This window comes from Culex quinquefasciatus, chromosome 2 (genome assembly GCF_015732765.1).
Source record: "Culex quinquefasciatus strain JHB chromosome 2, VPISU_Cqui_1.0_pri_paternal, whole genome shotgun sequence".
Lineage (NCBI taxonomy): Eukaryota > Metazoa > Arthropoda > Insecta > Diptera > Culicidae > Culex > Culex quinquefasciatus.
In genome coordinates, this window is record NC_051862.1 from 169,628,114 (window position 1) to 169,640,172 (window position 12,059).

Sequence of the window (12,059 nt, forward strand, 5' to 3'; positions counted from 1 at the left end):
AAACTATTATTTATAGTACCGATAATTTATAAAATAGATATTTCATCACTTTTCCAAGGAATAATGTTCCGGAATTAAATTCTTAGAAAAAGTACGGCCAGCCGGGAAAAAAGACATTCTGGGACAAGTTCTGGGAGCAGTTTCCGCCAGTGATGGCCACATAGTACACAACCATCCGCGCGTGGCCGGAAGGTGATGTTACTCCTATGTGGATTGATGCTTTTTTACGTTGACAAAAAGTGGCCAGGATCCGCACCGTCGTCATCGTCATTAAAAATGGTAGAAAACAAAGAAGACCAGTGTAATTTTTTTCTGTTTTATAGTATGATTTTTTTTAAATACAAATTAAAATAATAATATAAATCATTGCAACATCATTGCAATTTCAAGTGTACCGACGCGTTAAGTTCACGCGTTTTTCTATTAAATTTATCGCGTCGCACGATGAGAACTTTCGGAGTGATTTGAACATGAAATTCACATGCCAAGTCGTATGGGGCAGATTCACGTGTAAAACATGTGATATTGCTATGTGCCTTTCTTTCAGTATAAAATGCTGCAGACATTTCTGAAGCATCCGTACAGACAGTTTGAAACCGCTTTCGGCGCCGCCGCCAATCGCGCCATCCCTTTTCCCCTCACGCACGCGTACCGCACGCCATCTCCCTCACTCCGATTGCGCTCAACTCGTGCGCGCGCCGCTTCAGTTCAGTTGTCAACGGCAGCGGCGGCCAACAGCGGGGACAAGACCGCGACGACGGTGGTTTGTTGTTATTCTGGCGCGCTCTTTCCTGGCTTCTGGTCGCAGCTCTCAATTCCCGGCTCAAAAGTTTGGTGAAAATGTTGCACCGGTGAAACGGATCCCCCCCTCGAAAGTGATACGGAACGCGGTCAGTTTGGCGTGAAAAGTGGTTTTTCGTGAGGCGCAGCCTGTGGCGGATTTTATTCCGCGGAAAAAGTAAGAATTGCGCGTGGGGCTGGGGGTGAAATTGGGCCAAACAGGGGGCGGTGTTGTCGCTAACCTAGAAGTGCGAAGAAGGCCTCAGAGGATTGTACTTGCGGAGGAATTTCGGTGATTTTTTGAATGAAAACGGTTCGTGAGGGCGGTGGGGGAGGAACGGAGTGAGGCGGGATAGGGGGGCATTGTGAATCCGGAACGTCGCGCTGGGAGATTCGGGGGTGGACCGGCGTTTCTGACGTGAGTTTTTTTTTGACAGTGACATTTGCGATAGCTGAAAGTGCGGGAAAATTTCCCGGCAAAAATGTTTTCGACTTGTTTTCCGGATTTGGATTTGAGTGAAAATTTGGCAATTTTTTGATGAGGGGTGTTGTGAATTCAAGTGCCGAAATTAATTGAGGAAGAACCAGGGTTATCGGAACGTTTCTTAGGATTATACCCCTCGAAATCTAGAACACTAACTACGTGGCCACTAAGAAAACTAAAATCTTTGAATTTCAAACCTTAAAAACCTGCCAACTTAAATCCAGAGTTCCTTTTAAATCTTCCGGTGAAAAATCCGGGAAGACATCCCACGTAGACCCACACATTCCGCGCGCCAAATTTGACCCCACTTCGGGAGTCTTCCTCTTCGATTCTTGTTCCGCGAGCTCGCTCTAGCTCCTCTGCGCAAGCAGCTCAGCTGCGAAGGAAGAAGAGGCGCACCGAAAATTTCATTTCGTGCTAGAATTTCGAACGTGTTGCCTCGCGCAGATTTCGCCGTGCCCGATTACGCGCCCGTTCCCACCCGGATCGTGCCGGTCCCGCCGGAACTCGGTGCCCACTGTAGTGACCCATCGCGTCCCGTAGAAATCCCCGCGCAAAAGTGGCCATTTCGAGGCAGAAAGCGGCTCGGAAAAGTGGTGTTAGCCGAGTCAGCCATTTAATTTTTTTTCTTCGCCTCCTTCATTCTCGTGGCCTTCTTCGGACTTGTAGCGGTGATTGCGCCCGGGTCTATCACCCTCCCGGTTCTGGTTCGGTGGAAGGACGGACACACCGTCTTGAGGAAGAAGTTCTAAACGGGTGTGATTTCTTGGTGTTCTTCAGATAAGTTTAAAAATTGTGGGTGGCAACCTGAGGAGAGATCTCACCAGCCCCGGAAGCAGATCGTCCGGTGTTCCGGCGCTCCAACGGGACGATTCCGGCAGCAGGAATCCTAAACTAGCAGTAGCACTACGGTGTGCCGATCATGGACCAATACAGGTAAGCGCGATTTCTCTACCTGGAAGCGCACCCTCCTTTTTCTTACTTTTCAAATCGAGTTTTCTTTTGCGGTGATCCTTCGGGGATCGAAAGGACCCTGGGAAATAGGGACGAACAAGGCAATCCTCTTATACGGAAGGTTCGCTCGCAGCGAAGGACACCCATTTCGTGTGAAGCGGATTCCTGGAAGCTTTAAATTTCAAGGGTGAAGTTGAACACACATAGGCAAAGGATCTTGGCTTCATTCGATCCTTGGGTGTTGGAAAATCATTGAATGAGATATGTCCTTGCGCGCTGGGTACGGATCCGGGCGAAGGTCGGGCCTTACACTTTGGCGAAGGAAGATTCAGCCAACTTGGCAGTATGATTATGAGGTCGCTCAGTGGCGTAGTTTGAGTGGGGGTGATTCGAGTTGGAACATTTAAATCGTCTTGTTAACTAAACTTTTCAAGTTATTAACAAACTAACGTTACTTAATTCATCTGCAAGCGACAACGTCACATTTATACTTTCTTTTTTAGCATTCCAATATCTCTTTGCAATGTTAGCAGATTTCCAGAATGTATTTCGAATATCAACTCTAAAATATGTAAAAAAAAGTAGATATTCATTCACATTAAAACTTACAACTAAAATCATAATCCAGCATAAGAAATTCCATAAAAAAAACATGTCTTGAACTGTGAAATGTGAGAATTTCAGCAAAAGTCGGTTGAAGAGGAGTGGAGGAACATCAAGGACGCCTTCGTCACTACCAGCGAGTATACTCTACGGATGCTAAAAACTCTGAGAAAAAAGTGGATTTCGGATGTCATCTGGGTGGAGATATGGTTATTGTAAGTGTCAGGATAAAAGTGGCAAAGACACGTACTGACGTACCCGATTGTTAATCTGAAAGAGGCTGTGAAGCGCAGTGATAAACAGGACAAGACTGCTGCAAAATCTCGCATCCAAGATCGAGCCTTTAGTACCAACCGACCAGATTTTAAAGTTAACCAGTAGGAACCAAGTGAACTGTAGTCTACCTATTCCGGGATTGAAAAAGCCGTGAGGTGTATGAAATCTGGTAAAGTGCCAGGGGTTGATCGGATCGCCGCAGAAATGCTCAAAGTTGACGCCCAGAGTCAGTTGGTGACTCAAGGCTGGTGATGTAGTTGTAAAAGTCAACACTTCCCAGTACCTTGGTAGTCAGATTGCGCTTGATGGTGCCACCAAGCTCGACATATCCACGTGGATCAATCCATGGGTCTTCGCACCTTTTGGCAATCAAACCAAGTCAGCTGGTACGAAGCTAAGGATCTTGCACGTCAAGTGGTTGTTCGTATCGAGACAGATCCCGTCGAAACTACAGGTCTTTGTGAACTGCTGCTTATTTGCAATGCCCATACACATCGAAATCCGGAACATGGAATACGTAATCCGCACTTGCTCGTACAAAACCGAGCTTCTGAGTCAGGTAGCATTTGAAGCGTCTGGAGATGTGTTGCGTCGGAATCCGACTCCGGCTTCAAGAGATTTAGCAACTCCCACTCTGACCACCATTGAAAAAACGGCTAATATCCACTTTTGGCAAAAACGAGATATTAGCACCAGGTGGTAGAGGACGTTCCAACGCATCTTCTGGAACTTGAATTTTACTGAAATAGTGTCTAGACTTGGCTGCCGATGCGAAAAACCAAACGGCTAATATGCCACTCTTATGGGAAATTACCTTGACGGAGATTTTGTGTCAAACACTAAAACGCGTTTTTCTCGGAATACTTGATTTGGCATAATAGCCGAATTTTCAATTATGGGCAGCACTCAACTCCAGCAAAAATGTTGAAAATCAGCTCCGGCTCCGGCTTTTCAGAATTTGCTCACTCCGAATATGAATAATATAGATCAAAATTAGTTAAGAATGATTTTTTAAAGATCTTTCCATCGCCGGAAGAAGAAAAGTGTTGACAACACAAGTTTGACACCTCCTTTACACGAATTTCACACACACTACAAAACGTAAAATTATCAGGAGGACAGATTCAGATTCAGCGGGCAAATTTACATGTGAAATTATATATTTGGAAATTTTTCGATTTTCGTTAGGGTGGTCCTTTATGGTTTTCCCTTGAAAATCAGACTTTTTCAAATGAAGATATTTCGAGTTTAAAGAAAAACACCCCTGAGATTGCGCTTTTTCGAGATATTTAAGTTTTGAATTTGCATCTTTTTTACATTAAAATCGCTGTAACTTTTGACCCTTTAGTCCAAATTGACTTGGCAAAAAATAAAAATGTTTGTTTTTTAAAGCTCTAAAAGTGCCCCGAATACCACTTTTCTCTAAAACTTAACCCTGAATTGCCACGTTCAAAAAACTGATTTTTGAAGGTTCGCTCAGATGCTTTCTATAAATTTGGTCGTAGAAGGCGTAGATTACGACATTAAATTTTGGTGTCTTCGACAAAGTTGCTTGGATTGGCAAGTCCAACAACTTTCTAGAAGACAAAAAAAAATCCCAAAAATATTCCTGAAAGGTTAGATTTTGAAAATCACCCTAATTTCCAAACAAACCAAAAGTTGCCCCTTTCCATATGCAACAACTCTTCTGAAGATACCAAAGCTCCAAAAAATCATCATTTTACGGAAAATCAATTTTCCAGCAAATTTTGCGATCTGGACCACTGTGCAACGGTTAACCTAGCAATCTACGGTTTTTTAAAAGGGTTTCTATGAACCACATAATTCCCTGTGTTTATATCTGAAGTTTTCTTTATTTTTCTTTTGCTTTTTAGGTGTTTTTGAATACCTCTGACACAAGGCGTTTCCGTCATCTTGGGCGAATTGGGACTACAGTCTAAATAGGGACAGCAATTCAGTAACAACGTTTCAAAAGGGCGAAACCTGCGATCCTGCCGTTTCGAGAAAATCAACATTCAAAATTTTGCAATTTCGATCAATTCCTATTTCCACAAAAGAGTATGAAAACCATCAATTTTGTCAAAACGTAATAGAAAATAGTAATAATTTCATCATAGAGAGCAATTTGAAATTAATTTAGGTGTTTTTGCTATTAAAAATTGAGAAAAAGAAATTACGCCTTTTTGAAGAGCGTGCCTACATTTTCGCCCCACCGTATTCGCCACCCACTCAAACAAAACAACGGTTTAGCCCGTCAGGTTACGCCACAAAGCAGAAGTAAAGAACAGATTCGCCCTTTTGTTTTTTGCTCATTTTTCGGGTTTTTGAAGAAAAAAGTGGTGAAACAACTATTTTATCATTGTGAAATGTTACAGTCAGTGATAATACAGTGATATTTGCAACCTCAGTGATAAAAAAATGGTCTAGAAAGCCTTCATAAGGAGTCCGATTCAGGCCAATTCTCGTTGAGCCAGGATACACCGTAAGTAGCAAGTTGGTTTGACGATGTGGTCTATATTGAAGTGACGTTCCTTGGGGTGTCCCCGCCGGAAGTGGGAGACATGGCACCTGACGACTAGGCCACCCCGCGACACCATCCTGCCTTCTCAATCTTTCCATAGCTTCAATGGTACGGAGGCGATGATTTTGTACGACATTCCTCCTAAATCTCCCTACACTAACTTTTTGTCCTGCAACTGCTCGACCCAGAATCCCCGGATGTTCCAAGAACCGGTAAATTATGGACCTTCATATCTAGATTGTGAAACCAGACCAGATCTGATACTACAATAATTGAAATTAAAAAGTTATGTGTTTAGGATCATACAAATCTGTGTTTGTTGTGGAATTGTGGTCAGAGACATCAAAAACCTACATTTTGATCCATTTTGAGGATTTTCAGGTTAAAATTTACAAAATTATAACGAAAATTTTGTGTTTCTAAATATACGTCGGAACTTGCAGAAAACACTACATTCGCCCCTCGTGATTGGGTGAAAACACAAGGGCGGAAACTCAATTTGGGTTGTTTTGATTGATGTTGTTGATTAGCCCTTTTGTTTTTTGCTTGTAAAACTACGTATTTTCGGAATGGGTGTTTTAGAATCAGTTTTGTTCGCTTTATATGATTCTGACAATAACTCAGTTTGTTTACATCTGAGGGGTTCGCCCTTTTGAAAAGTTGTTACTGAATTAGAGCACTTAAAAGCTTGTAATTTTTAAATCGATGCACTAATTTTGTTTATCTGTGTCTGTTCTATCCGAATCCAATCAAAAATAAACATATTATTGTGCAGTAACAAGGTAAAAACTGCTGTCTCAATTCACCACATGTGTCCCGATTCGCCCCAGATGACGGTTCAAAAAACACTCTAAAAGCAAAAATTGAAAATGTTGATCCTTTGAAAAAAAAAACTCTAGATTTGAAAGACAATAGTTTATAGGACCTTTTAAAAAAACTCTGGATATCAACCACGCCGACTTGCAGGACTTCGCCTCCTTCAACACCAACAGATCATTCCCACCTTCACCTACGATCTACGCCCATGACTTTGTTTCCGCACTTGATTTTCCTGCTGCTGCGGGCTTCACCGAAAAAAAAACACAGCAGCACCGCTCGCGCGCTCAAAACAGCCGCGCGCGCTGCTGCTTCAGCGTTGACAGCGCGCCAGAACTTTAATCAGCGCCTTTCCTTGTTTTTTTGCTCTTCATTTTTCCCTCCCTTTTTTTGGTTCGCCCCATTGCTGCTGCTGCTGCTGCTGATTGGCGCTCAAATCCACAATGTTTTTGTTCGTGCCCCCCTTTGGTCTGCTCGTTCGCGATTTTTCCGCGCGCGCCGTTTTTCGGAGAGAGTCTCCCCGCTCTCCTTTTGGGGCGAGAATCTCCACGTCGTCGTAGGTGACTCTCTCTCTCTCTCTTTTCGCACTACGTCACGGGGCCGCGCCAAATAAGCGGCTGGGCCATTTAAATTTCGCGAAACCGGTCTTTGGGTCGCCGGAGCAGGTTCCCCCCACTCTTAGGAAGAGGCCAAGAAACCATGAATGAAGCAGGCTCCACATCATCTGGTTCGCGAAGCGGACGTCAAAATTCGCGGGGGACGAATGGAGAAATGAAAACAAAAACTGAGCGATTTCTGGCAGATACAGCAGATCAAGAAGAATGACGAGAAATCGGGGAGAGAAGAAATCTGGGCGGGAAGAATTCGGCGCGCGAACTTGGATGTGGAGATGGAGATACACGAGCGCGTGATAGGTTTACCTCCTAGTCATCCCACTTCATCTGGTAAGGAAGTGGCTGGTCGATCGACGACCCCCCGCAAGGGTGGATCGAATTTTGGGTTGTGGAAGGAAGGTGGAAGGCGTTTTTCGCGGGAGATTTCGTGGTTTGGCGGGATTTGATAGGAGTAGATTTTGGAGGGAATCAGATGATTGAGATTGTGGAATCTGGTTGTGGACTAGGTCCAAGACATCGGGAGTTTTGTGGGATTTATTTTCAGTCAGATAGCCTATAAAAGGATATCACAACCAATCTTTAGACTGAAAAAATTCTGATACCTACATGATCCAAGAACGCTCCTTTGTAGAGATAAACGCAAAATATAATATATCTGGAGCAACATTTGAAAGGGGCGGTACGACATTGCTCTTACGGCCTTTCATTACACGCGTTTAAATGGGACGAAAGGCCGTAAGAGCAATGTCGTACCGCCCCTTTCAAATGTTGCTCTGGATATTTAGATAAAAACATAAAACGAGAAGTAAAGCTGTTTATAGAGTGAAATTTGCCCAAAATTACCTGAAACCTAAAATCGAATGACAAATTTTTGGCATCAGAGGGTTAACTACACGAAAATTTCCAAAACACGATAAAGTTAGAAACCTTATTTTCTGAGCCTTTGGAGAAATTAGCTAAAATCGCTTGATTTTTTTCGCTGTATTCAAGTCCAGTCAAATATGACAGAACCAGTAGAAAAAATATTTGTTTTGAAAACATTTTTGCTTTCCGACAGTCAGTGTTGCGATTTTGAGCGCTCATCCGCTCATGAGCGAGTATTTTTCGCTCATTCATGAGGAGAAGCGCTACGCAAGCTTGCTCAAGTTTGCTCCTGCTCATGATTGCTTATAAATTTTATGAGCGAAAATGCTCATTGCTCGCGCTCGCGTTGTTTTTAGTGGAGGCTGCAATAGTCTTATCTCAATAATATTGGGTGAAGATATTTTTTCTGTAAATTTTGTTTTGAAGATTCAGAGTTTCGATGACAAATTGTGATTGTCAACGTTATCTAAAGAAATAATCCGATTTATAAAAAAAAAGTTGATAAAAGAGTAACGCGTGAAGGTCAACTATTTAATTTAACTGAAAAGTATCTTTTAGGAACACAAACAAGTTTTGAACGTTTAGAAGTCTGCTTGCTAAATCAATTATTTGATAAATAATTTAGTGAATAAATAATAAATCTGTGTCTTAGATGAATTTCAATAAACTATCTTATTTATAAATGAGTACCCACAAGTAAAAATATGTTTTAATATAAAAAAATCAATTGTCTTCCTGTTAGCAGCTCGTTTAAGACCTACCAATGCTGTTCCTTGAGAGTTTAGTCTAATTATGAAAGTTAAAATAATAAGCTTAAAGGAGTGTCTGGAATTCTGAGCAAATGTGTTTTGATTGCAATTCAGCCATTTTTCATTGATCGTGCATTTAAATAATAAAAAAGCCTTTGCGAGATTCATCAACAATACTAAAAATCTACCTACTTTGCTGATGAGCGCTCATTGAGCGCGAGCGCTCACGATGAGCATGAGCGAGCACGAGCTACCTGATAAGTCCTCATGTTCATGAATGAGCCAGTTTTGCTAGAGTCAACTTTTTTAGCGAGATCAGGAAAAACTGCAAACCCTTATTTAATTTAATATTTATTTTTGTAATCAAATCAATTTTCGTCAGTTTTCCGTCGGTCATTGTTGCGCTGTAAATGGCATCTGTCATTTATGTAGCTGTTACTTCCTGTAGAACTTCTTCCAGAATAGTTAACGTGAGTAGCAGAAAATAACGACAAAAAAATACAAAAAAAAAATTATAATAATAATTCTTAATATAATTTTAAAATGAAAAAAAATATGGGATATTCTAAGCTTTTTTTAATTTTAAAACTTGACTTAAAAATTAAAAACATGAAACTCAATTATTTTTTAAACTTCAAACCCCATTTTTTGAATTCATTCAAAAATTTCAAAAACTAAGATGAAAAGTATAGAAAATTTCTAAAATTTTAAGATTTCAGCATTTATAAACAGAACCTAACAACTACAAAACTTCTTAATTCAAAAAATAAAACTGTAATTTTAATTTGGAATATTCTTATTTTGTTAACCAAAACTTAAAAAATTCTTTGTTTTTTTTTGAGAAATTATTATTATTTTTTTTAAAATTTTGACAACTTAGCCAAAAAATTAAATAAACTCTAAAATTTAAAAATTTAAGCTGGAAAAATTAAAAAATTAAACTCAAAAAATTTAAAACTTAGTATTTAAATATTTAATGAACACATTAATAAAAAAATCAAAATTTCGAAATCAGAAATAAAAAAATAATTGAAAATTTAAAAAAAATATTTCAAGGTAAAAATATAGAAAAAAAAATCTAAAATTTCAATATTTATAGACTGAACCCATATGCAAAAAAAAACTACAAAATTTTTCAATTCAAAAAATAAATTTGCAATTTTAATTCTAAAAATTCCTAATTTTAAAATTCAAAATTTTTAGAAATTCATAGTTTTTTAATTTTTTTTATTTGCACAACTAAGCCTAAAAATGAAAAAAAGCTCTAAAATTTAAAAGTTAAACTCAAAAATTTAAAAATTTTAAACTCCAAAATTTTAAAATTTCAACTCAATAAATTAAACAATCTAAACTGAAAATGTTAAAACTTAATACTTAAATATTTTATGACAACTTTATAAAAAAAAACAATATTTCAAAATCAGAAACTAAAAAAAAGAAATATTTGAAATTTTAAAAAATATTTTAAGATATAGAAAAATTCTAATATTTTAAAATTTCAATATTTATAAACTGAACCCACATTCAAAAACTACACAATTTCTAAATTCATAAAACAAAACATCAATTTTTATTTGGAAAAGCCTGGTTTTAAAATTTGAGAAATTCTTATTTTTTTTTTTAGAAACTCTCAGTTTTTTATTTATTTTGACAACCCTAAAATTTAAATTTTTTTAAACTACAAACCTATATATTGTATGACTTATTATAATTTATAAAAAAAAAACAAAATTTTAAAAACCAGTCAATAAAAAAAAATATTTTTTTATAATTTTAGTAATTTTAGTACTCAAATACTTTTAAACATAAATAACTTAAAACCATAAAAAACTGAAAACTTAAAACTTAAAAACTTCAATACAAAAAAGAAACTTAAAAGCATAAAATCTGCATACATAAGCTTTATAAAATGTTTGCTGAACAGTTAAACATCTTTTTTTAGTCTTATTTATGGAAATTTAAGTACATATTGAACATATAAACTTTCAAATATATGATATGATTTTTGAATATTAGTTTTTTTTAATCCAACTTAAAATTTGAATTTTATTTTTTTAATTCTTTTTTATACGGGGTTTTTTGTTCCTTACCAGCTCTGTACTACCCCAGCTCTATATTTTAAATCTCTAGTTAAACATCAAATTTAAAAACAAATACTGTTATAAAAATCAAATTAAAATAAATCTTTTATTTTCGCAAAACTTGAATACCAAATTTCAACCAACATGACTTCTCTGTAACCAAAAGCTAATCGAACCCAAACACTCCTTCTCCCAACTCGCTTTCCAGCTCCGAGGATGCCAGCCGTTCATCGTCGATCGTCGCCGCCGCCGACATTCCAGAGCCCCAGCATCAGCACCACCAGCAACTGCCCCGGACGCGGAACGGCCGGAAACGAAAGTACATCGCGGACGATGCGGTAAGTCGGGGCAACTCTCCTCTATCTTGGTCAAACGAGTCAAACAGCAAGATGTAACAGTTTTCTCGAAGAGAGAAGAGAAATCCTCGCTCTAGGAAGGACACAGTAGCGAAAGAAAAAAGTCGTTACATAGCTTCAACGCCGGGTGTATTGGTGCAAGGATCGAAGAAGCAGCCAGTTTGCGCCAGATGTTACGCGTCGTCGCGCGTGGGCATTTAAAGGGTCCTATTTCAAAGTGGGCTGGACGACGACACAAGACGACACGCGGCGAAGAATTGAGTCACTAGTCCTAGTCCGTTTCGCTTGGCTGACCTTCGCGAAGCACTGAACTTGAACTAGTTGGCCCGAACGACTTAGTTGGTTGTTGTGCTGTTGGGATTAACATTTTGCGCCAATTTTGGACGTTTTTATTTGCGCGTTTCTTTCTGCGATTGATTTGGCTGATAAGGTTTCTTTTTTATTTGGTGAAGATGTTTCGGTTCATTTCTCGTAACAGCAAATTGGAGCTAGTTTCTAGAAGAACCTCACTTGACGCCATATCTGCCAGAGTCAACAAGTGGTTTGGTGTTGTATTTGCTATTCCCAGAGCGCTGGATATTCTTCGTAGAAAAGGAAGATTGTGTGCGCCCAGCAAGCTTTCCAAGCCACAATTTGGCGCGTTTTAGACAGATTATGCTTTCCCTCCAGATTTTTTTCTTCTCATCCTCTCTTTTTTTATATACATTTGCTATATTTACTATTTGGTCAATCTTTCTCCCTGGCACGTTATGAGTCCTTCTTGATGTTTATTTCTTCCTTCGGTTGGCTTATCGTATCGTGGAGTGGATTTAAATGGACAGCCCGCAGCCAAAAAAAAAGGGAAGAAATCTGCTGTGGTTCTAGAGGTTCGGGGACGTGTGACGGAGGGATAATTTGAATATTTGGTTGAGCAGGACGAAGACGTCGAAAGCGAACGAGGAATCAAAATAAACAAGCCGAC

General features: G+C 39.1%; 1 protein-coding gene across 1 annotated transcript in view; it reads left to right on the forward strand.

Annotated features, from left to right (window-relative positions):
- The first annotated feature begins 713 nt into the window (after positions 1 to 713).
- Positions 714 to 12,059, forward strand: part of LOC6031340 (G1/S-specific cyclin-E) — a 29,247-nt gene continuing 17,901 nt past the window's right edge. The window contains exons 1-3 of the mRNA XM_038255761.1: positions 714 to 958; positions 2,045 to 2,200; positions 10,951 to 11,080. Coding sequence (XP_038111689.1) covers positions 2,187 to 2,200; positions 10,951 to 11,080 — 144 coding nt within the window. The 5' untranslated portion in view covers positions 714 to 958; positions 2,045 to 2,186. The remainder of the gene's footprint in view (positions 959 to 2,044; positions 2,201 to 10,950; positions 11,081 to 12,059) is intronic.